Source organism: Ornithorhynchus anatinus, chromosome X1, assembly GCF_004115215.2.
Source record: "Ornithorhynchus anatinus isolate Pmale09 chromosome X1, mOrnAna1.pri.v4, whole genome shotgun sequence".
NCBI classification, from domain to species: domain Eukaryota; kingdom Metazoa; phylum Chordata; class Mammalia; order Monotremata; family Ornithorhynchidae; genus Ornithorhynchus; species Ornithorhynchus anatinus.
Genome location: NC_041749.1, coordinates 101,697,192 through 101,720,577, shown reverse-complemented (window position 1 = coordinate 101,720,577; position 23,386 = coordinate 101,697,192). Strand labels below are relative to the sequence as shown.

General features: G+C 42.2%; 1 protein-coding gene across 2 annotated transcripts in view; it reads right to left on the bottom strand.

The window, feature by feature from the left end:
• LOC100073526 (contactin-3) overlaps positions 1-23,386 on the bottom strand; it is a 278,783-nt gene that overhangs the window by 106,925 nt on the left and 148,472 nt on the right. For both annotated transcript variants that reach the window (XM_029049701.1, XM_029049702.2), the window contains one exon: positions 21,594-21,689. In XM_029049701.1, the coding sequence (XP_028905534.1) occupies positions 21,594-21,689 (96 nt within the window). The remainder of the gene's footprint in view (positions 1-21,593; positions 21,690-23,386) is intronic.

The following is a 23,386-nucleotide window of genomic DNA, read 5'->3' as shown; positions in this document are numbered from 1 at the left end:
GGGGTCCGAGCCGCAGGTGGAGGGGGTGGCACTTGCGAGGAGGGAGGAGATCTCCTGTGAGGATACTGCAGGGAAGGATGGGAAAGTAGGGGAGAGGGTTGGTGGGAGGGGAGAGGCGGAGGGGTGATTTTGGGGAGCTCAGACCTGATTGTGTTGATTTTTGTGATGAAGTAGGTGGCCAGATCATTGGGGGTGAGGGATGGGGGAGGGGGAGGAACAGGGGGCCTAAGGAGAGAGTTAAAGGTCCGGAACAATTGGCAGGGGTGATGGGCATGGGTGTCGATGAGGGAGGAGAAGAAGTTTTGCCTGGCGGAGGAGAGGGCAGAGTTAAGGCAGGAAAGATAAATTTGAAATGTATGAGGTCGGCTTGGTGCTTGGACTTTCGCCAGCAGTGCTCAGCAGCTCAAGCATAGGAGCGTAGGAGGTGGACAGAGGAGGTGATCCAGGGCTGTGGGTTAGTGGAGTGAGAGCCACGGAGGGAAAGGGGGGCGAGAGAGTTGAGATGAGTAGAGAGGGTGGAGTTGAGAGCGGAGACCTGATCATCGAGAGTGGGAAGTGAGGACAGGGCGGCAAGGTGAGAAGAGAAGCTTTTGGAGAGATGGATGGGATCAAGAGAGCGGACGTCTCTGTGGGGGAGTAGCAAAGATTTGCAGGGGGAGGGATTGTGAGAGATGAGGCAGGTGAGAAGGTTATGGTCAGAGAGAGGGATTTCAGAATTGGTGAGGGAGGAGACAGTGCAGCGGTAGGAGATGACGAGATCGAGGGTGTGACCGAGTCGGTGAGTGGGCGCGGTATGGTGGAGGAGGAGGTCGGCAGAGTCGAGGAGGGATAGCAGGCGGGCGGCAGAGGAGTCATCGGGTACATCCATATGGATGTTGAAGTCTCCGAGGATCAAAGTGGGCAGAGAGAAGGAGAGAAGGAAGGTGAGGAAGGGGTCTAGGTGGTTGAAGAAGTCGGAGGTGGGACCAGGAGGGCGGTAGATGACAGCGACAAGTATCTGGAGGGGGTGGTAGAGGCGAATGATATGGGCTTCGAAGGAGGGGAAGGAGAGGGAGGGGGGAGGAGGGATAGTGCGGAAGCGGCAATGGGGTGAGAGGAGGAAGCCGACACCTCCTCCCTTTCCGGTGAGTCTGGGGGAGTGGGAGAAGGAGAGGCCTCCGCTGGAGAGAGCAGTGGCGGAGACCATGTCTTCGGGAGTGAGCCACGTTTCTGAAAGGGTGAGGAGGAGGAGAGAGTGGAAAAGGAAAAGGTCATGGATGAAAGGTAGTTTACCTGTAATGGAGCGGGGGTTCCAGAGGCCACACTTGAAAGTAGCTGTGGGTGCAACGGGGGGAGAGAGGGGAGAGCGGGGGGAGGGGAGGGTTTGGATGGGAAGGAGGTGGCGGGGCCCTGGATGGGGATGAGGGGTAGCGGTGGGACAGGAGGACTGGGATGGGGCGTTGGTGGGGAAGAGGGAAGGGGGGGAGGGGTGAGGAGGGGGTTTGGTAGGGGGGAGAGTAGGGGGAGAGGGAAGAGGGGTAGCGCTGGTAAAGTGGGGTTCTAGGGCGGGGGAGAGGAGGGAGGGAGGAGGCAGAGGAGAGAGCGGGATAGAGCTGAGCAAGAGAGGGGAAGGGGAAGGGGAGGATAGGAAGGGGCGGGGGGGGGGTGGATTGGCTTTAAAGCACTCAATCACTTTGCCCCTTCCTACCTTACCACTCTGATTTTCTACTACAACCAGAAGCAGTGTGGGGAAAGAGCATGAGCCTGGGAGTCAGAGGACTTGGGTTCTAATCCCAGCTCTGCCACTTACCTCCTGAATGACCATAGTCAAGTACATTCACTTCTCTGTGCCTCAGTTCCCTCGTCTGCAACATGGGGATTCAATATCTGTTCCGCCTCCTACTTAGGCTGTGAGCCTAATGTGGGTTCTGATTATCTTGTATCTACCCCAGTAATTAATCTAGTGGTTGACACATAGTAAGGGCTTAACATATACCACCATTATCATTATTATTAACCCAGCCCACACACTTCACTCCTCTAATGCCAAACTATTCACTGAATCTCAATTTTATCTACCTTACTGCCAACCCCTTGCCCTTGTCCTGCATCTTGTCTGGAACTCCTTCCCCCTTCATATCCGACTGACCAGCACTCTTGTCTTGTCTTATGCCATCGAGTGGTCTTCAACCCATAGTGACGCCATGGAAGCATGTCTTTCAGAACGCCCCCCTTCCATCTGCAATTGTTTTGGTAGTGTATCCATGGAGTTTTCTTGGTAAAAATATGGAAGCGGTTTACCATTGTCTTCCTCCACGCAGTAAATCCGAGTCTTCACCCTTGACTCTCTCTCTCATGCTGCTGCTGCCCAGCACATGGGAGTCTTGACTTGTAGCAGACTGCCTTCCACTTGCCAGTCACTGCCCAAGCTAGGAATGGAATAGACAGGCCTCTGCCTGACTCTCCCTCCCATAGTCGTGACTGGTAGAGCACTGGGAATTCTCCAGGTATGACCCTGAGAGGGGGGAATCTCAAAAAACAACACTCAACAAACATTACTGATTGATCAAATGATTCCAGAATCTACACTGAAAGGATCTCCGGTCCTATATGCAAGAGTCCTTATTCTCTTTAAGACTCTGTAGCTTCCTCCCCATCACTATGGAAGCTTTCAAGTAGTCTTTGCATCACAAAGAGGATTTTCTACTAAGTTTGCAGGGCTTCCATTCGTAAACACCTCAACTAGAAATTTCCCAGATGTTAGAATTAGAAAATTTCCAGATACAAATATGAGGTGAAAAATAACCTGCCTTTTAACCAAACTGGTAAGGAGAATAATGTTCCATGAAACCGAGTCAATTATTGAGGTTGAAATTGTGTGTGTGTGCCTCTTGACTTTAAGCACCCCTCTGAACTGTAAGCGTTGTGGGCAGGCAATGTGTCTGTTATATTGTACTCCCCCAAGCACTTAGTACAGTGCTCTGCATACAGTAAGTGCTCATTAAATAAAATTGTCTGATTGACTATAATAATTCAGTTTTTACCCTCCCCAGTTTGGAAAAGAAAGAGAGACAATAAACCATTCATTGTTCTCATCACAACATACAGGAGTGGAAAAATCACCTTTTACTAAGCCTCAGAATCTGAGCCACAGTTGCAAATAGCTCTTTATTGAACCTTTTCCCCCGGTTTCCTATCCATACATTATTTTTGGAGCAATTACTGGGCTTGAAACAAAGAAACTGATATAGAAAAGAAATCAATTTAAAAATCTCCAGATGTCCAGTTCTTTCCTTCCCTCACAGAAGAAATTTGCATCACATGAATATTTTTAAGTGGCTACAGCTATTAAGTGTGTGCCAAATATTAACTTTTTTATGCTGGCACCAGATGTCTGATATTGAGCTTCTCCTTTTTAGCTGTCAAAAGCATAATACAAGGATGGAAAAGGTCAAAAAAAATCCCCAGGGATTTAAGTGGTGCTTAAAGGCTATAATGATCTCAAAAGATAGTTTTAAGTCCACATATATCACAACTTTAGATGTCATTTTGTATCTCGTGTATAAACAGAAGAACCTTTCTTAAAAGATTGGTGGAACACAATATCTTTTGGCAGAATAGGGGAGAACACATTAAAATTTACTTCAGCTAGTTAGGGATTCTTTGTGAAGATCAATGATTGTGGGTGATTGATGGCACATTCCATTCACCAGAAACACACCAGTCTGTTATTATTACTTCAGCAGATGCAATGTGATCCACACATAAATAAATTTTAAAATACCAGAATATTCATAAAATGCCCTTTCATTTGATCGAAATGCATGAGGAGTTGTCAATGAGCAAGTCCAAAATTCTACAGCAAGGCTGAAAATATCTAAATTTGAACACTCACTCCATGGTGGCACAGATGCTGAATGATGAATTTTATGCAAGTACAAAGATGCCAATAGGATTGTCTCTCACCATAGTCTATACTGTAATGCAGAGAGTACATGGTAGAGAGAGTTTATAGAATACAAGTAAACTCTCACTTTCCCAATGCATTCCCTGTGGAGTCTAGGCAGCAGTGAGAGATGACAGCGTCTTTTACCACCTTGAAGGAGGTGAGGCAGTGGCCCATCTCTTTGCCTGCTGCTTCCATGCACGGGCTCCTACATTTCCTCATCTTGCTGGGAGGTAGTGGCAGGAATATAAATAATTCCCAACTGCAAACCCCACTGTGATGGCAACTAAATCCCAACACCCTCTCCCTTCCTGCTCTAAACTCCACATCTTGGTGGGGAAGCAACAGTAATAATAATAATAATGATATTTGTTAATCGCTTACTATGTGCCAAGCACTGTTCTAAGCGCTGGGGGAGATACAAGGTAATCAAGTTGTTCCACGTGGGGTTCACATTCTTAATCCTCATTTTACAGATGAGGTAACTGAGGCACAGATAAATTAAGTGACTTGCCCAAAGTCACACAGCTGACAAGTGGCAGAGACAGGATTAGAACCCGTGACCTCTGACTTCCAAGTCTGTGCTTTTCCCAGTAATCCATGCTGCTTCTCTGCAGTCTGAATCAACTATCACTAATGCCTGCCAATTACAAGGAGAACCCACTCTTTTTGTGAGGTTAAAGATTTTCTGTTTACATGGTCAGTTAGTTGACAGTCAAACCAATCATCACTTTCTGATGCAATAAAGGTCAGGCAGATAAACAGTCATGAGTTTAAAAACTGGATCCAGATGAGGTACCCAATATATAAAATTCAATGGCAATTTTTTCTTATGAAAACAATGAGTGTGAAAATTAGAATTCACATTTGAACTCAAGTGTTTCAGGTCGGTGAAAATAACTAATCTTATGACATCAAGGCTCCAGGTACAGAAAAAGAAAACTATGATTCCCACCAAAATTCATACTAATGACAAGTAGCTATTGCTACATTTGTCAGAAATAAATTGAATATTTGTGGGAATATTCTGCTCATCCAGTCACCCCAACAAGATTGTACTTGACCTGCTAATCAACCCTACAAACATATTTTTCAAGGTTCATTTATTCTGACTAGCTCAGTAAGTCAAAATACATAATTTTACCATTATACAAAATAATGGCTCACCTTTGGAATACTGCATTTCACACTTTTCACTGCATCTTACAGAGGCTAAAATAGAACAAGAGGAGATATCTCCAAGTCATTTCCCCCCCGAACAGGTTCTGTTCTTTCAAATTTTGAATAAATTCAAATTCCTGAATTCCACTAATTTACCATGGGAGGAATAGAGCACAAGAAAAAGGAGATAAGGAAATGAGTAAACATAAAAGGGAGGGAAAAAATGGGAAAAAAAATCAATCAATTGTACTTGTTGAATGCCTATTGTGTGCAAGGTGATATACTAAGTGCTTGAGAGAGTATAATACAACTAACAGTACCCCTGCCTTCGAAAAGTGCACTGCCTAGCAGAAAAGGAAAGGAAGGTTGAGGAGAGGTGATGATGATGATGATGGTATTTGTTAAGCACTTACTATGTGCAAAGCACTGTTCTAAGTGCTGGGGTTGATACACGGTAATCAGGTCATCCCACATGGGGCTCACAGTCTTAATCCCCATTTTACAGATGAGGGAACTGAGGCACCGAGAAGTTAAGTGATTTGCCCAAAGTCACACAGCTGACAAATGGTGGAGGCAGGATTAGAACCCAAGACCTCTGACTCCCAAGCACGTGCTCTTTCAACTAAGCCACGGTGCTTCTATTAGTAGTATTACTGAAATGGGAAACTAGGAGGGGTCAAAAAGATTTGGGAAAATGAGACTGAGTCTTTAAGTAAAAAAGCATATGTGATTGGATAAAAGTGGGCAGATTATAAGAGAGAGTAGGGTAAGGTGGCAGAGAGCAGGTGGGTAGAGAGGTGTATTGTGAGGGAATGATGGATGGGTGTAATTTGATGGATGGCAGGAAAGCAAATTAACTAACTGTATCTCCTTCTTGACTCTCCTGCTGCCATCCCCTAGCTCACAGTATTTCTCTGGCTTGGAATTCCCTCTCTCCACAAAGCCCAGACCACAACTCTCCCCAAATTTCTCTTAAAATGTCCCTGATTTTAACAAGCCTTCTCCAATTAATTTGCCAGCACCCTAAGCCTATGTCATCTAAACATAAAGAGCAACTACTAATACTTCACTGGATTCTGCTAGAGGCTTCTCCAAAACTTGTGACCATCCCATCTAATGTGGGACTTAGGTCAGAGAATCAAATCTAATATATTACTATAAAGAGCGGTCTTCTGAAGTCTGGTTCATTTTCAAACTAGAGTACCGTAAAGCAATATCAACAAACAATATTGCTGTCACTGTGGAAATTAACAATTTACATCAAACTAATTCCTACTAAAATTTTCTGTTTTACCCATTCCATCATATATGATGTTTTTCAATTATATTGCTTACAAGATTGGGGCTTCAAATTTATCTCAATTTCAAGATGCAGACTTTTGATTTTGAGAAATCTGCATCACCCTGGCACAGGAATAATATTAAAACTAAATAAAATATTCATAAGCAACAAAAAAATACACACAGACATGGCCAAGAAAACAATATGACACACTTGCCCATAAACACATTGTTCTTGTCTGTCCATCTCCCCCGATTAGACTGTAAGCCCATCAAACGGCAGGGACTGTCTCTATCTGTTGCCGACTTGTTCATCCCAAGCGCTTAGTACAGTGCTCTGCACATAGTAAGCGCTCAATAAATACTATTGAATGAATGAACACATATACTCTCTCACTTATAGTGAAGGCAGTGTGGCTCAGTGGAAAGAGCATGGTCTTGGGAGTCAGAGGTCATGGGTTCTAATTCCAGCTCCGCCACTTGTCAGCTGTGTGACTTTGGGCAAGTCACTTAACTTCTCTAGGCCTCAGTTACCTCATCTGGAAAATGGGGATTAAGACTGTGAACCCCACGTGGGACAACCTGATAATCTTGTATACCCCCCAGAACTTAGAACAGTGCTTTGCACATAGTAAGCACTTAACAAATGCCATTATTATTATTATTATATTCACTTAAATCTATGATCTGCCAATGATTCATGTCAGGTGATCAAAAAGTGTAGTTGTGTTTTGCAGGTGGGAATCAAAAGCTCGTTCGGATTTGTGGGCGTTTATTTTGGCCAAAGTTGCAGTCCAATTTCCACCCAAGTTGACAGATTCCGTTTATGGTCTGAATAATTTTGATTAAATACTGATTAAAGATATATCTGTGGAAGGAGAGTAAAGCTCCCACTGACACGTTGCTAACTTCAGTTTCTTTTGATGTGTTTTGATTTTTTACTAATGCAAAAAGAATGCAAGCATGGAGAGAAAGAGGTAGCATGTGTGCTCTAACCTCAAAATTGTAAAAAAAAAAAAATTACGGTACTTCTCAGAGACTACCAAGCAGCCGCTAAGAAGTGAATGATAAGGCAAAGCCTACCTTCATGTCGAGTGACGATAAATAATTCTCCTGATTTTTTTTAACGTTTGTGTGAATTCACCAGTCTATAAAAACTTAATGTCTTACCAATTTCCTCAAATACAGTGTGGCTTAGTGGAAAGAGCACGGGCTTGGGAGTCAGAGGTCATGGGTTCTAATTCTAGCTCCACCACTTGTCAGCTGTGTGATCTTGGGCAAGTCACTTAACTTCTCTGTGCCTCAGTTACCTTATCTGTAAAATGGGGATGAAGACTCTGAGCCCTATGTGGGACAATGTGATAACCTTGTATCTACCCCAGCGCTTAGAACAGTTCTTGGCACATAGTAAGTGCTTAACAAATACCAACATTATTATTATTAAATACTCTTTACTAAATTCCCCTGTTGAATCTTTGGCTTTTCAACCATGTGATGCTAATTACAGGACGTTCAATGTATTGGTTTATCTAAGTTGGTTTCATCTAAGTAAAGTGTCAAAGAGTTTCATTTAAATGGGCGGCGTAGTGCTGAATGGCCTTGTGAAAAAAGCAGGGAACTTGGAATCAGGAGACAGTGTTCTAGTTCCAGCTCTACTCTTGCCTCCTGTGACCTAGGCAAGTCTCTTAACCTTTTGAGGCTTCACTTTCCTTACCTGTAAAACTAGGATGACAGAAATTGAGCCCTTCCTCTTAGACTGTGAGCTCTGGGTAGGACAGAGACTGTCCAATCTGATCACCTGACATATACTCCAGTATTTAGCACTACGCTTGAAATGTAGTGATCACCTAATTAATGCTACTGCTATGTTGAACATACATCAACCAGTAGCCTACTCTTTCTCAACTCTCTAAGTGCCCTCTTCTCCACTTCAATCTGTTACTCCCATGCAAGGATACCCTCCCTCCTTCAAGTTTATAGCAATACTTCAGTATACATGCACCCCGTCCCCCCCACCCCCCAAACACATACACATGTATAGGTGTCCTCTTTCAAAGAAGATGCCACTGATGGTGATATTCCAGCTATGAGTATGTATGTGGCTCAATAAAGCAATGCAGGACCCTTAGTCCCAACTTCAGTGTGCACACATAAAAATTGTTCCATGCTACATGGTCATGTTTGTTGTTTGTAGCACTTGGCACTGTCTTTGTTATTTGTTTTAATAATAATTGTGGTATTTGTTATGTGCTTACTATGTGTCAGATACTGTACTAAGCACTGGGGTGGATATAAGCAAATTGAGTTGGACACAGTCTCTGTCCCACATGGGGCTCACAGTCTCAATCCCTATTTTACAGATGAAGGAACTGAGGAAAAGGGAAGTAAAGTGACTTGCCCAAGGACACACAGCAGACAAATGGCCTAGCCAGGATTAGAACCCATGACCTTCTGACTTCCAGGACCATGCTCTATCCATTACACCATGCTGCTTCTCTAACAATCCTGGCAAAGTTTTCACCAGAAAAAACTGCTCCTTTATTAATGCAATGTGTCATTCTGATCTATCTGCAGCAATTGACTCTAGGATGCAGAATTGTCTGAAACTTATTTTTGCATGCTTTTTATGGAAAAATGGAAAAGAGGTCAGTAGACAACATGGAACTGCAAACTTAATAGCTCAGTGAGTGTGAAACATCATCTCATAATTAGTAACATGACCTTCCACTGTATTTACCGAAATCATTATTCTACCAACCTAACAGAAGGACATCAGGTATACCCACAAGATCTAAACAATGACATTTCATTGATTAATCAATCAATTGTATTTACTGATCACTTGCTCTGCACACATAGTAAGTGTTCAATAAATACAATTCATTGATTACAGAGCACTGTACTAAATGCTTAGGAGAGTACAATACAACAGAGGTGGTAGACATGTTCCCTGCCTACAACGAGCTCCACAGTATATTTTGTTGCAGTTTTACAAAACCACAAGTGCTAACCTGATCATGATTTGATACAATGCAAATTCCTACTAGCAATACAATTAGTGTACCGAAAAATGGCATCCAAAATATCAAAGCAGCTTAATGTCAGCTTCCTGGAGCATGAAGAGACCTAGACACATCAGCAGCCCTATCAGGACAAGGAACTCCATCTTCTTTGGCATATTTTAACTGGGAAATAATCAATCATATTTATGGAGCACTAACTGTGCAGAGTACTGTACTAAGCTCTTGGAAGAGTACAATATAACAATGTAACAGAGTTGGTAGACACAGTCCCTGCCCACAACAAGCTTACAGTCTAGAGGGTGAGACATAAGTTAATATAAATAAAACAAACAGTCTATGCTACCAAGACTCGCTTGATGAAAATGACTCAGATTTAAGAAGTACTTACAAAGAAGAAAAAATGGATACCTTTGCTGCCCCTAATGGCCATTCCAAAAATCTGTGCTATAACCAACTGATCAACTGAATGAATGTTCAAGACCAAGAACGGGTTGTCAAAGTTGAAGAAGTACAGAACTATGCTGACACCATAACAATCACATTTCCCCAGCACCGAAGAAGGTAACAGTCCAATACACACTCCTAAAATATCAATGAATGGTATGGGTGGTTCCACCTTCCTCATAGATCAGGAGGGAATCCAGCAGAGAAAATAACAATAATAATAATAATAATGATAGCTAAATGTCTGCTGTGTGCCAAGCACTGTACTAAGTGGTACCACTTAAGCACTTGATATTTACCCCACCCTCAGTACTTTATGTATTTACCCCTATCCCATTTCCTCTATCTGTAATTTATTTTAATGTCTGTTGCCCCCTTTAGACTGTAAGCTCCTTGAGGACAGGGAATGTGTCTACCAACTTTATTGTACTATACTCTCAAGAGCTTAGTACAGTGCTCTGCACACAGTAATTGCTCAATAAATACCACCAATTGATTGACTGATTGATATAAGATAATCAACTCAGACACAGCCTCAGTCTCCATTGGTCTAAGGGAGGAGGGAAAACACACACCGAATCTCTATTTTACAGATGAGAAAACTGGGGCACAGAGAAGTTACTTGCCTGAGGCTACACAAGCAGGCAAATGGCACAGGCAGGTATAGAACCCAGGTCCTCTGATCCCAAGCCTGTGCTCTTTACCAGTGGGCCACACTGCTTCCTCATGATATTCACTGCAATCGAAGCTATATAAAATGTTGAATTTCCCAAATCTATGACAATCCCTGGAAAAATAAAGATTAAAGGAAGGCCTACTATTTAGATGTCTGCACATAAATTTCCCCAATTCATGAGACACCAGACAAATTCTGAAGGTATCACCGTAGTCTCCATATTCAAGTAATTGTAGTGTCAGTACTTATCGAGGACCCACTTGGTATACTAGGAGCTTGGGAAGTATAGAATGAAGTGAAAGGCTCTCACACCACAAGGAGCCTACACTCTAATGGTAGACCTATCTCATTTTCAATATTTACCACTAGAATACTCAAAATAAGTGATTGAATATATATACAGTGCATATTATATATGCTTACATATAAATATATAAACACACAAGAGTGTATAAACTCATATATACATAGGTACACATAGGCATGTTTACATATGTACACATATATACATAAAGTGCTAGGAATGGGTTCATTCATTCATTCATTCAATAGTATTTATTGAGCGCTTACTATGTGCAGAGCACTGTACTAAGCGCTTGGAATGAACAAGTCAGCAACAGATAGAGACAGTCCCTGCCGTTTGACGGGCTTACAGTCTAATCGGGGGAGACAGGCAGACAAGAACAATGGCAGTAAATAGAGTCAAGGGGAAGAACATCTCGTAAAAACAATGGCAACTAAATAGAATCAGGGTGATGTACATCTCATTAAACAAAATAAACAAAATAAATAGGGTGGTAAAGATATATACAGTCCAGCGGATGAGTACAGTGCTGAGGGGGTGGGATGGGAGAGGGGGAGGAGGAGAGGGAAGGGGGGAGATCAGGGTTTAGCTGCGGAGAGGTGAAGGGGTGGTAGAGGGAGCAGAGGGAAAAGGGAGGGAGCTCAGTCTGGGAAGGCCTCTTGGAGGAGGTGAGTTTTAAGTAGGGATTTGAAGAGGGGAAGAGAATTAGATTGTCTGAGGTGAGGAGGGAGGGCATTCCAGGACCGCGGGAGGACGTGGCCCGGGGGTCGACGGCGGGATAGGCGAGACTGAGGGACGGTGAGGAGGTGGGCGGCAGAGGAGCGGAGCGTGCGGGGTGGGCGGTAGAAAGAGAGAAGGGAGGAGAGGTAGGAATGGGCAAGGTGATGGAGAGCCTTGAAGCCTAGAGTGAGGAGTTTTTGTTTGGAGCGGAGGTTGATAGGCAACCCCTGGAGGTGTTTAAGAAGGGGAGTGACATGCCCAGATCGTTTCTGCAGGAAGATGAGCTGGGCAGCGGAGTGAAGAATAGACTGGAGCGGGGCGAGAGAGGAGGAAGGGAGATCAGAGAGAAGGCTAACACAATAGTCTAGCCGGGATATAACAAGAGCCCGTAGCAGTAAGGTAGCCGTTTGGGTGGAGAGGAAAGGGCAGATCTTGGCGATATTGTAAAGGTGAAACCGGCAGGTCTTGGGTATAAATATATATATATAAAAGTATGCATACACACACACATATATGTATACAAATATATATATGTCTTCCAGAATCACAATGTTGTTTCAGCTGCAATACAGCAGGCAGATAACCCAAAAATTCAGTAAGCATTGCTAAGTACTCACAGAGGACAGGGAAAGTTCATCAGGATTGGAAAAGGGCAAAAGATACCTATCAATTTGGATGACACTATATCCAACAGGGACAGGTGAAGGGGCCAATTCTATTCAATGCCTTTATTGATGACTAAAAAAAGCTACACTCATCAAATCTGTAAATCAAAAATATGCATATTACATGAAATTGCTTGGGGTTTCCTCACAATGTGAATGGTTTTGATAACTTCCAAAGTCACTTTAATGAGTTATAAAATTGTTTTTTTAAAAATACGTGAAATAGAAGCACAAGTTAATATACTTAAGGATAAGAAACAAACAAATTAAGGATGGGAAAGACATGTGATACAAGTGTAGAAGCAAAGGAGCTTGGGGATCATAGTTGATCAGAAACTGACCAGGTAATACTGTTCTTTTAAAGGACAATCTCATCCAGGAATGTGTTAATAGACTTCTGTTAGCATTATGCAGAAATTGGGAAGAAATTCATTGTTCTAATTGGCACTGGTAAAACTATAATTACAGAAAATTGTGTCCACTTTCAGTCACTGCATTTTAAAAATAATTTGAAGAAATGGGAAAAGATCCAGAAAATGAAACAAAAAAATGATTAAACAGATGGCAAACAGTTTCTATAGGGAAAGGAATCGAAGCCATTCTATAGGAATGGAAGCTATTAGTCTGGGAATGAAAATTTGAAAGAATGACTTAATAAAACCCTCTTCAAGTATATGAAGAGGTTTTTATGAGTCCAATTGTTCTATGTGGACATAGAGTACTAAAAAAAAAGACATGAGCAGAGAGTTTGATTGAATGTAAGCAAGATTACAAAACACTAGATTTTAATGGAGGTAAAACACTGGTGCATCTCAAATTCATCTCATATGCCTTAACTCTGCCTTCTCTACCCAGCAACATTATTTCTCTAAACCTATTGACTCCCATGCCCATTGCCCACACCAGCTGTATCAGATGTGTAATTCTTCAAGCCCCTTGTCTCTTTGCTCTCTGCCTTCTCTTGCCCCTAATGACCCAGACACGTACTTTATTGGTAAACTGGAAACTAACAGGTGTGATTTCTCTAAAGTCTCCCATGCTCTCCTCCAGGCTCTCCCTCCTCCTACCCCTACTTCAACTTTCCCATCTTTTCCAGGAGTATTTCAAGAGGAGATAGCCTACTTCCTCTTAAAAGCCCATCCCCTCCTCCTGCGCTTCAGACCCCATCCCTTTACACCTAATCAAAACACTTGCCTCCTCCCTTCATTCCCACCTGACCACCATCTTCAACTGTTTACTCTCCAATGGCTTACTCACTGCATGCTCATGCATTCCCTATCCTAAGTAAAAAAAATCCTCCCTTGACTCCACAGCTTCTCCCAGGTATCGCCCCATTTCCATCCTACCATTCCTCTCCAAACTCCTTATGTGAGTTGCCTCCACTTCCTCTCTGCCAATTCTCTCCTTGAACCTATCCAATCTGTCTTCCACCCCTTCAGTCCATGGAAATACCCCCACTAAGGTCACCGGTGATCTTCTTTTGACAAATCCAACAACCTCTACTCCACCTTAATCCTCCTCTACCTCTCAGCTGCTTTCATCACTGTAGATCTCCCCTTTTTCCTTGAAACATAATCTAACATTGGCTTCACTGACCCTGTCCTCTCCTGGTTCTCCTCCTATCTCTCTGGCCACTCCTTCTCAGCCTCTTTTGCAGGCTCCTCCCACCCCCTAACTGAGGATGACATTGATAGTACATCTGGATTCATGTAATGCAAATATAAAACACTGGGGCCAACCTGCCCATCCTAGAAGACATACTGCATTAAACACCTTTCAGTAATAATTACTGTACAAGTAAGGTATACTGTATGAACACCTGCTGCTGTATATACACAATGCTATTTTGGCATGGATTTGAAAAATGATGAACTCATTCTCTTGTATTATCCATATATACTTTCTCTGGTTTACTCTCTCTCATATCATTCCCCACTGATTCTCCCCCTCTTCCCCATGCCTCTCTGTTCCTCTATTGCTCTCTCCCTTTTTCCCTGTTTCCAATCAACTCACCTATCTTTTTCTCAGTCTTTACCATTTTTTTCCCTCATATCCCTTTATTACTTTTACTAATTTTTTCCCTTTAAGTTGTCCTCTAGACTGAAAACCTGTTATGGGCAGGGACCATGTTTACCAACTCTGTTATACTGGTCCTCTTCCAAGTGCTTAGTACAGTGTTCTGCACAAAGAAAGCACTCAATAAATATGATTGATTGATTCTATTGCTTAGTTTTCTCCTCCCTCTTTGTTAACTTACTTCACTGTTCACTGTACCCTACTTAATGCATTCAGAGCATCCTGAAAATCCTGACATTCTACCATCCCTCTGCTGGTCAAAAAAAGACACATATTCGGTGATGGACAATTCAGCCAGTCAGCCATGGTAAAGTGGTTTATCATTTACCATCACTCAGGTGAGACCTACTGCTTCCTCCCCTTCTCCCTAGTCTACCTCCACCATAGTCCTCACTGCTGGTGTTCCCCTGGCTAGTCCACCTCCCCAACTCCCTTTGGTCTCCGCGCTTGGAACAATGCTCAGTGCTTAGAACAGTGCCCAGTCCTTGGAACAGTGCTTGACACAGAGTAAGTGCTTAACAAATACCATCATTATTTGGCTCTCATCTGGGCCCTGGAGAGGGTGGATAAGACATCCAAGGAATTAAAAAAATTGAAATAGCTTGGAAAGAGTGGGAGGGTAACTGAGAACCTCTATATAGGAGAGTAGGATGGTCAAGAAGGAGCGTAGATTAGTGGAAAGAGCATGGGCATGGGAGTCAGAGGTTGTGGGTTCTAATCCCGGCTCTGCCACTTATTAGCGGTGTGACTTTGGGCAAGTCACTTAACTTCTTTGTGCCTCAGTTACCACATCTGTAAAATGGGGATTAAGACCATGAGCCCCACATGGGACAACCTGATTACCTTGTATCTACCCAGTGTGGCATAATGGATAGAGCACAGGCTTGGAAGTCAGAAGGTCATGGTTTCTAATCCCTGCTTAACCACTTGCCTGCTATGTGACAGCGTGGCTCAGTGGAAAGAGCACGGGCTTTGGAGTCAGAGGTCATGAATTTGAATTCCGGCTCTGCCACTTGGCAGCTGTGTGACTGTGGGCAAGTCACTTCACTTCTCTGTGCCTCATTTCCCTCATCTGTCAAATGGGGATGAAGACTGTGAGCCCCACGTGGGACAACCTGATTCCCCTGTGTCTACCCCAGCGCTTAGAACAGTGCTCAAAAACTCCTCACTCTAGGCTTCAAGGCTCTACATCACCTGCCCCTTCCTACCTCTCCTCCCTTCTCTCTTTCTACCGCCCACCCCGCACGCTCCGCTCCTCTGCCGCCCACCTCCTCACCGTCCCTCGGTCTCGCCTATCCCGCTGTCGACCCCGGGGCCACGTCCTCCCGTGGTCCTGGAACGCCCTCCCTCCTCACCTCCGCCAAACTGATTCTCTTCCCCTCTTCAAGACCCTACTTAAAACACCTCCTCCAAGAGGCCTTCCCAGACTGAGCTCCTCTTCTCCCTCTACTCCCTCTACCACCCCCCCTTCACCTCTCCACAGTTTAACCCTCTTTGCCCCCCATTTCCCTCTGCTCTTCCCCCTCTCCCTTCCCATCCCCTCAGCACTGTACTCGTCCGCTCAACTGTATATATTTTCATTACCCTATTTATTTTATTAATGAAATGTACATCGCCTTGATTCTATTTAGTTGCCATTGTTTTTACGAGATGTTCTTCCCCTTGACTCTATTTATTGCCATTGTTCTTGTCTGTCAGTCTCCCCCGCTTAGACTGTAAGCCCGTCAAACGGCAGGGACTGTCTATCTGTTGCCGACTTGTTCATTCCAAGCGCTTAGTACAGTGCTCTGCACATAGTAAGCGCTCAATAAATACTATTGAAAGAATGCTCTGCACATAGTAAGCGCTTAACAAATACCAACATTATGTGACCTTGGGCAAGTCCCTTCATATCTCTGGGCCTCAGTTCCCTCATCTGTCAAATGGGGATTGAGACTATGAGCCCCACATGGGACAGGGACTGTGTCCAACCCGATCTGCTGGTATCCACCCCAATGCTTAGAACAGTGCCTGGTACATAGTAAGTGCTTATCAATGCCACAATTATTATTATTATTATTACCCCAGTGCTTAGAACAGTGCTTGGCAGATAGTAAGCACTTAACAAATACCATCATTATTAAAACAAGGAATTGGATTGCTTTTCGGACATGGATCGTCCTACTTCTCAAACATCTATTAAATGCTTGAACATCAAGGGATAAACTTGAGTTTTGCAAACCAAATTTAACTCAATTAATGAATGGAGGTTGACACATCTGTAATTCTCAATGCCATATGTTTGACCCGAAATATCTGCTGATTTTTTTTAAAAAGAGTTTAGCAGCCTTAGGTGTTCTAGTGTTTATTCAAGTATTGTCGATTAATCCACTCATGTATCACTTAAATCTACTCTTAGACCTCTTTGACTATGAGTTTGTCAGTTAGTGTCAATTTGTCTTCCCCATTAGATTGTAAGCTCCTCAAGTATTAATGATAATAATAAGCGTATTTGTTAAGCACTTATTATGAAGCACTGTATTAAGTGCTGGGGTAGAAACAATGTCAAAACAAGATATGGGAAGTAGTGTGGCCTGGTGGAAAGAGCATGGGCCTGGGAGTCAGAGGACCTGGATTCTAATCCCAGCTCTGCCAAACTGCTTACTGCATGACCTTAGGCAAGTCACTTGAATTCTCTGTGCCTTAGTTTCCTCAGCTGTAAAGTGGAAACTCAATACCGTTTTCCCTCCTACTTAAACTGTGAGCCCCAGGAGGGACAGGGACTGTGTCCAACCTAATTGACCTGTACCTATCTCAGCCCTTAAAACAGTAAGAGCTTACAAAATACCATTAAAAAAAATAAAAATCAGGTCAGACATAGTCCCTGCTCCATATGGGGCTTCCAGTCTAAGTAGGAAGGAGAACAAGTCTTTAATCTCCATTTTATAGATCAAGAAACTAATGCGTAAAGAAGTTAAATGCCTGGCCCAAGTTCACACTGCAGGCAAGTGGCAGAGCCGTGATTAGAACCCAGGTTCAGACTGTAGGTTTGTTGTGGGCAGGGAATTTGTCTGTTATATTGTATCTCCCAAGCACTCAGTTCAGGGCTCTGCACACAATAAACACTCAATAAATATGATTGATTGTCTGACTCTTGAGACAGTATTCCTTCCAGTAGGCCATGTTGTTTCGTGAAGGCAGGGTAAGTGACCTATTTTTCTTTCTTGCTTCCCAACATCAGCAGAAATTGTTGATAATGATGACGTTTACAGGAATATCTCATCCTAGAAAAATATGGGTGGTAAAAGGAATTGAGTGGAAAGTGAAAAGAACAGGTAATGATTCTGAGGATTGGTCTACTCTATGTCATCTACATTCATTCATTCATTCATTCATTCATTCATTCAATCATATTTATTGAGCGCTTACTGGGTGCAGAGCCCTGTACTAAGTGCTTGGAAAGTACAATTCAGTAATAAAGAGAGACAATCCCTGCCCACACCAGGCTTACAGTCTAGAAGGGGGGAGATAGACATCAAACCAAATAAACAGGCATCAATATAAACAAATAGAATTATAGATACATACACATCAAAAAACAAGCAAACAGGCATTAATATAAATAAATAGAATTATAGCTATGCACATATACACAAGTGCTGTGGGTAGGGGAGGGGGGTGTGTGAGTTGGGGTGATGTGGAGGGGAGGGGGAGCTGAGGAAAAGGGGGGCTTAGCCTGGGAAGGCCTCTTGGAGGAGATGAGTCTTCAGTAGGGCTTTGAAGTTGGGGGAGTGTGATTGTTTGGTGGATTTCAGGAGGGAAGGCATTCCAGGCCAGAGGTAGGACGTGGGCCAGGGGTTGACGGCGGGAGAGGCGACAAAGAGGCACAGTGAGAAGGCTGGCACCTAGGGAGTGGGGTGTGTGGGCTGGAATGAAGAAGGAGAGAAGGGAAGTGAGGTAAGAAGGGGCAACGTGATGGAGAACTTTGAAGCCAATAGTGAAAAGTTTTTGTCTGATACAGAGGTTGATAGGCAACCACTGGAGATTTTTGAGGAGAGGAGTGACATGTCCAGAACATTTCTGTAGAAAGATAATCTGGGCAGCTGAATGAAGTATGGACTGAAGTGGGAAGAGACAGGAGGTTGGGAGGTCAGAAAGGAGGCTGATGCAGTAATCCAGTAGGTATAGATGAGTGATTGTACTAACATGGTAGCAGTTTGGTTGGAGAGGAAAGGGCGGATCTAGGTGATGTTGTGAAGGTGAGACCAGCAGGTTTTGGTGACAGATTGGATATGTGGGATGAATGACAGAGGGGAGTCAAGGATGACACCAAGGTTGTGGGCTTGTGAGATGGGAAGGGTGGTTGTGCCATCCACTGTGATGGGAAAGTCAGGGATAGGACAGGGTTTGGGAGGGAAGATAAGGAGCTCTGTCTTGGACATGTTGAGTTTTAGGTGGCGGGAGGACATCAAAGTAGAGATGTCCTGAAGGCAGGAGGATATGCGAGCCTGGAGAGAGGGAGAGAAAATAGGGGAGGAGATACAGATTTGGGTGTCATCTACATAGAGATGATAGTTGAAGCCGTGGGAGCGAATGAGTTCACCAAGGGAATGAGTCCTATGTGGCTATACTCTCCTGATTCTAATCCCCTTGCTCCCTAAAATGATTTTGTCTCTCTTAGCCTGCTTCTTCATTTACAGGGAAGCATCAAGCTGTTGAGGCAGTTGGTGTATAACCTATTCCATTCATGGTTGATGCTAACAGTTCTAACTTCCATCATGCTAGGTTGTTGGAAAACAATTTCTAGCAAAGGCTCCTCTCTCCTGCACTGCACCCACTGTTTAGCATCTCATATCTTATGTTCTCATATCTAATGCTTTTAGATTTTGGTAAGCAACGTGTAGGGATGGTATTTCAGAAATATGGAAAACCGATTAACATTGTATTGGCATATGGTTTGCTAAATTCTGGAGATGGTGGGAATCTTGAGGAAGGTAGCCAAATAAGTAGGAAAAAGAGGGGTAGGGGAGGTGAAAGAATTCAGAAAAGCAATTCTGCAGGTCATGGACAAGTTGGATGAAGACCAGCCTGGTGGTCAAAATGGTAGATTCTTCTGGGTTTCAAGATAAATTCTGTGCCACAATATGCATTCACAACCACCTGTATTATTTCTGTATATATTGATGTACACACCCTACCTCTTAAGCACTCACCCATTTAAATATCCATTTTTCCTCCAAACTGTAAACTCACTGTGGGCAGGGAACATATCTACCAACTCTCTTATGCTGTATTCTCCCAAACACTTAGTACATTGTTCTGCATGCTGTACTGTTGAATGAATAGTAGACTCTCAATACATACTACTGATCGGTTAATTAAGCCTGCTGAGGCTTTCCGCGGACACACTTCTTCAATTACTTCTGTAATATGGCTGCCGCCTCCAACTAGTTATTGTGCAAGGATGCAAAGATGTCTTTGTCTGATCTAGCTGATTAAACCTGATAACACTATTACTTCCAAGATAAGGATGGGCTGGTTCCCCTACTACAATGCCTAGTACTCAAAAGTAGCTACAAATCAAAAGACAGTAGTGGCAGATGGTAGTATCCAAAGAAACGTTTTTTCTCCTACATATCGTGACCTCAGTCAGAACCCAGATTATCCACTTCGTGCCTTCTTCACCTGACCTGGCAATAGTCTTTAGATTTCTGCTATGTTAAGAAGCTATGTTCGTGCAAAAGTCTGTATTCCAGGTCTTAGGAGTTAATTCTTTCACATTTTAGGAAATCTTTCTTGGCTCTTTCCTTAGTCCATAACATTAGTTGATTTCTATGCACTAAAATCGTCAGTCCTGCCCTTTAAAACTGAAAACCAGAAATGTGTAACATCACCAAAAATAAAGATAAATCACTTTCATTAATCAAGATATCTGTGATTGACCACATTTTCTCATTTTTTTAGATAAGAAAATGTTCATCTTTAGAGTCTATTCCAACCTGTGATTTATCAAGAAATGTGCACTATATGCATGTCTAATTATTCCAAAGTCTTTTTGGTTGTTGCTAGTGATTATATCTAATTTTTCAAACTCCAAATAATGTGCATCCAGTAAGTCCACTTAATTGGAGAAATACTGTGCCACCTGTCACCCTAAGTGCAATGAGATCAGAAATTATTTTTATATCACTTGACTTGATTGCGAACAATTTGGATTTTCTTTTACGTGTCCAACTCACCAAACTCACAAAATACCTTTTGTGAATCAACAAAGGAACACTAGTTTTTAGTCCAAATCTGTGCCTGTGTTTACATTTATAAAATAGGACACCATTTATCAGATTGTAATCCTAAACTGAACCAAACATTTTGGGGGGCAAGAAGTTTACACAAAGGAATGCAAGGCTTATCTGGCATGAAATACCACTATTAAAGTATTTTGTTTTGTTTTTAGTAATTTTGCAGTAGAAAATTTCCAATAGCAGGCAAAATGAAATGAGAAAAACCTGGGCTATTTTTTAATGGTACTTGTGAAGTGCTTACTATGTGCCAAGCACTAGAGTACATACAAAATATTCAAGCTATGGCAATGGTTTTCTTTCACAGCAACATTTTTAACCTATTTTTCCATTTATCCATCTTTGATTTTCTCCAACATGTTCATTCAAATTCCATTCCCACATGGAAAATCACATTACCTTCTTTGAGATCAATGATTTGTAAATAAAATACCTGCCTCCAACAGTTTTCTTATTTTCAAGAGAGGAGAAGTGAAACGGTAAGATTAAGTAATTTCATATCAAACACTTCTGTACACAGATCGTGGGATCATATTTCCATGGATTTTCTTTCTAGGCGCCTCATTATACTCACACGAGGCCAAGTTCTTGAATGTCACACAATAATGCAATCTATACTAACGTGGCAGATGATTTACATTCTCTGAAGATGCTACCAAGCAGCGTGGCTCAGTGGAAAGAGCACGGGCTTGGGAGTCAGAGGTCATGAGTTCTAATCCTGGCTCTGCCACTTGTCAGCTGTGTGACTGTGGGCAAGTCACTTAACTTCTCTGGGCCTCAGTTACCTCATCTGTAAAATGGGGATTAACTGTGAGCCTCACATGGGACAACCTGATTACCCTGTATCTACCCCAGCACTTAGAACAGTGCTCGGCACATAGTAAGCGCTTAACAAATACCAACATTATTATTATTATTATTACTACCAATAATGACACATTTTTACATTTTATTGTGTACGCAATAGTAATGTAAATGACTCAGCTCTTACTCTATTTGTCTCTGAAAACATAACACAAACATAACAAACTATTTCTTACCTCCAGAGTGAGGTGGGGGTCCACAAAGCAGCACAACACCCTGCCCTTCTCGGACGGATACTGTACGTTTTAATTTAGTTTTAAAGCTTTCAAGATCTAAATTAAAGAAACAAAAATGAGTATTAGAAAAGAGATAAACGTTCACAAGTTCACCTACAGTTCTGATAGAGTTCAATTAAATTGACTTTTTGTAATCTTAAATGGAATCACTTTTTTTCATTAAATATTTGAAAATATTTTTCACAAAACCTAAGCCTGGACAAAATGAGATCCCAATATTCTCGTGATTCTTGAAATAAAGACTTTGTCAATATAGGCAAAGGAAAGAGGAGATTAACAGCAATATCTGACAATAATTCAGGAAAAAAAAAGCCTACCCAGGTGTATATTGATTAACTTCACCAGAAAATTGCTAAAGTCTCTACTTTGCTTTTGCTATGTTGACACAGACAATTTTCCTCAAATGACATTTACAGTTCCATTGGACTTGAGCTATATTGGATTTGGAAATGCTCAAGTTGAATGTTCATTTTTTTCTTTTGCACAGTTTGAAACCTCTTTGCTTAAAGTTCCTGGAGTTTTCTTCTCTACAGTAGTGCACCACTAGAATTAGTCAGATAAATAGAAATCGCTTGAAAGCATCACAAGGACTGTCATTTTATGTATAGTGACCAGATTTTCTGGAGGCACAAAGGGGATAAGAAATTGGACCAAGGCCCAGGCATGCAGGTCAGGAATGATACAGGTGAATAGAGATTGCAAGGAGTGGCCCTGGAAGAAGATGGGGACAAATAAATAACCACATACAATTAATCTAGATCTCATCTAAAGAACCTTCAGAGTATGCACTATTTGTTTTTTTTTAATAGTAACAATAAACCCCCCCCCCAAACCCTTGAAGTGTTATGACTAACAAGTTATCTTTAAAGTGAATTATTATTCACTATGAAAAAAATACAACCCAATCCAATTAGCTAGCTGTATTACCAAGTAGAGCGTGTCCATATCTTCTCTTTAGAAATGAGCCAAATCACAATAGGAATTCAAGGAAAGAACCAATTTAATAGTTCTTAAAACTACAAAATAGAAACTAGGAATTCCCAATAATCATTCATGTACTCAACAATGTCAGAGTGTCTGTGGTATTCTCAATTTAGGAAAAGATTTCTTTACTTCAAAGACAGCACTTTTGGTTTCACATGAATTGATTTTACAGTGGTTCTACAGAAAATGAAGCTGTGTGTATGTTAGTGTGCACTTGAACAGTTGAAATCGTACTTTGAAAAATGAACACAATAATTATTGTGAAACTCATAAAAACTAAAAGCTGTGTGAATCTTATGAATATTCCGTGCAGCGTAAATAAATGGATCTGAAGAAATCATGAATGGTCATTCATATGCATCACTGTAGTTTTGCTGATTATATAAATTCAGTGTGGAATTTAACTGATTAAAAAATATCCATTTCCATGAAAAACTCATGAACTTAATTTCCCTTACAAAGAACCTTAGATAGTAAACTAAAACCTGATGCTGATTTGCATGCAATATTGGACTATTTTAGAAGTGGCCAGGTCCCCACTGGACTGATCTCATCTGGCTCAACTTGGTCTGGTCTGTAATGCCAGGACAACCTTGAGAATGTGAGGAGCAACAGAGAATGACAGATACTTGCAGTGAAAGTCCAGTTTAGTTGCTAACAGAGACACAAAGCCTGAAGTACATTGTCTTGTCCCTCCCAATCCAGTTGAAGCATCATGACCTCACTAAACTGATATGTGTTTAAATCTA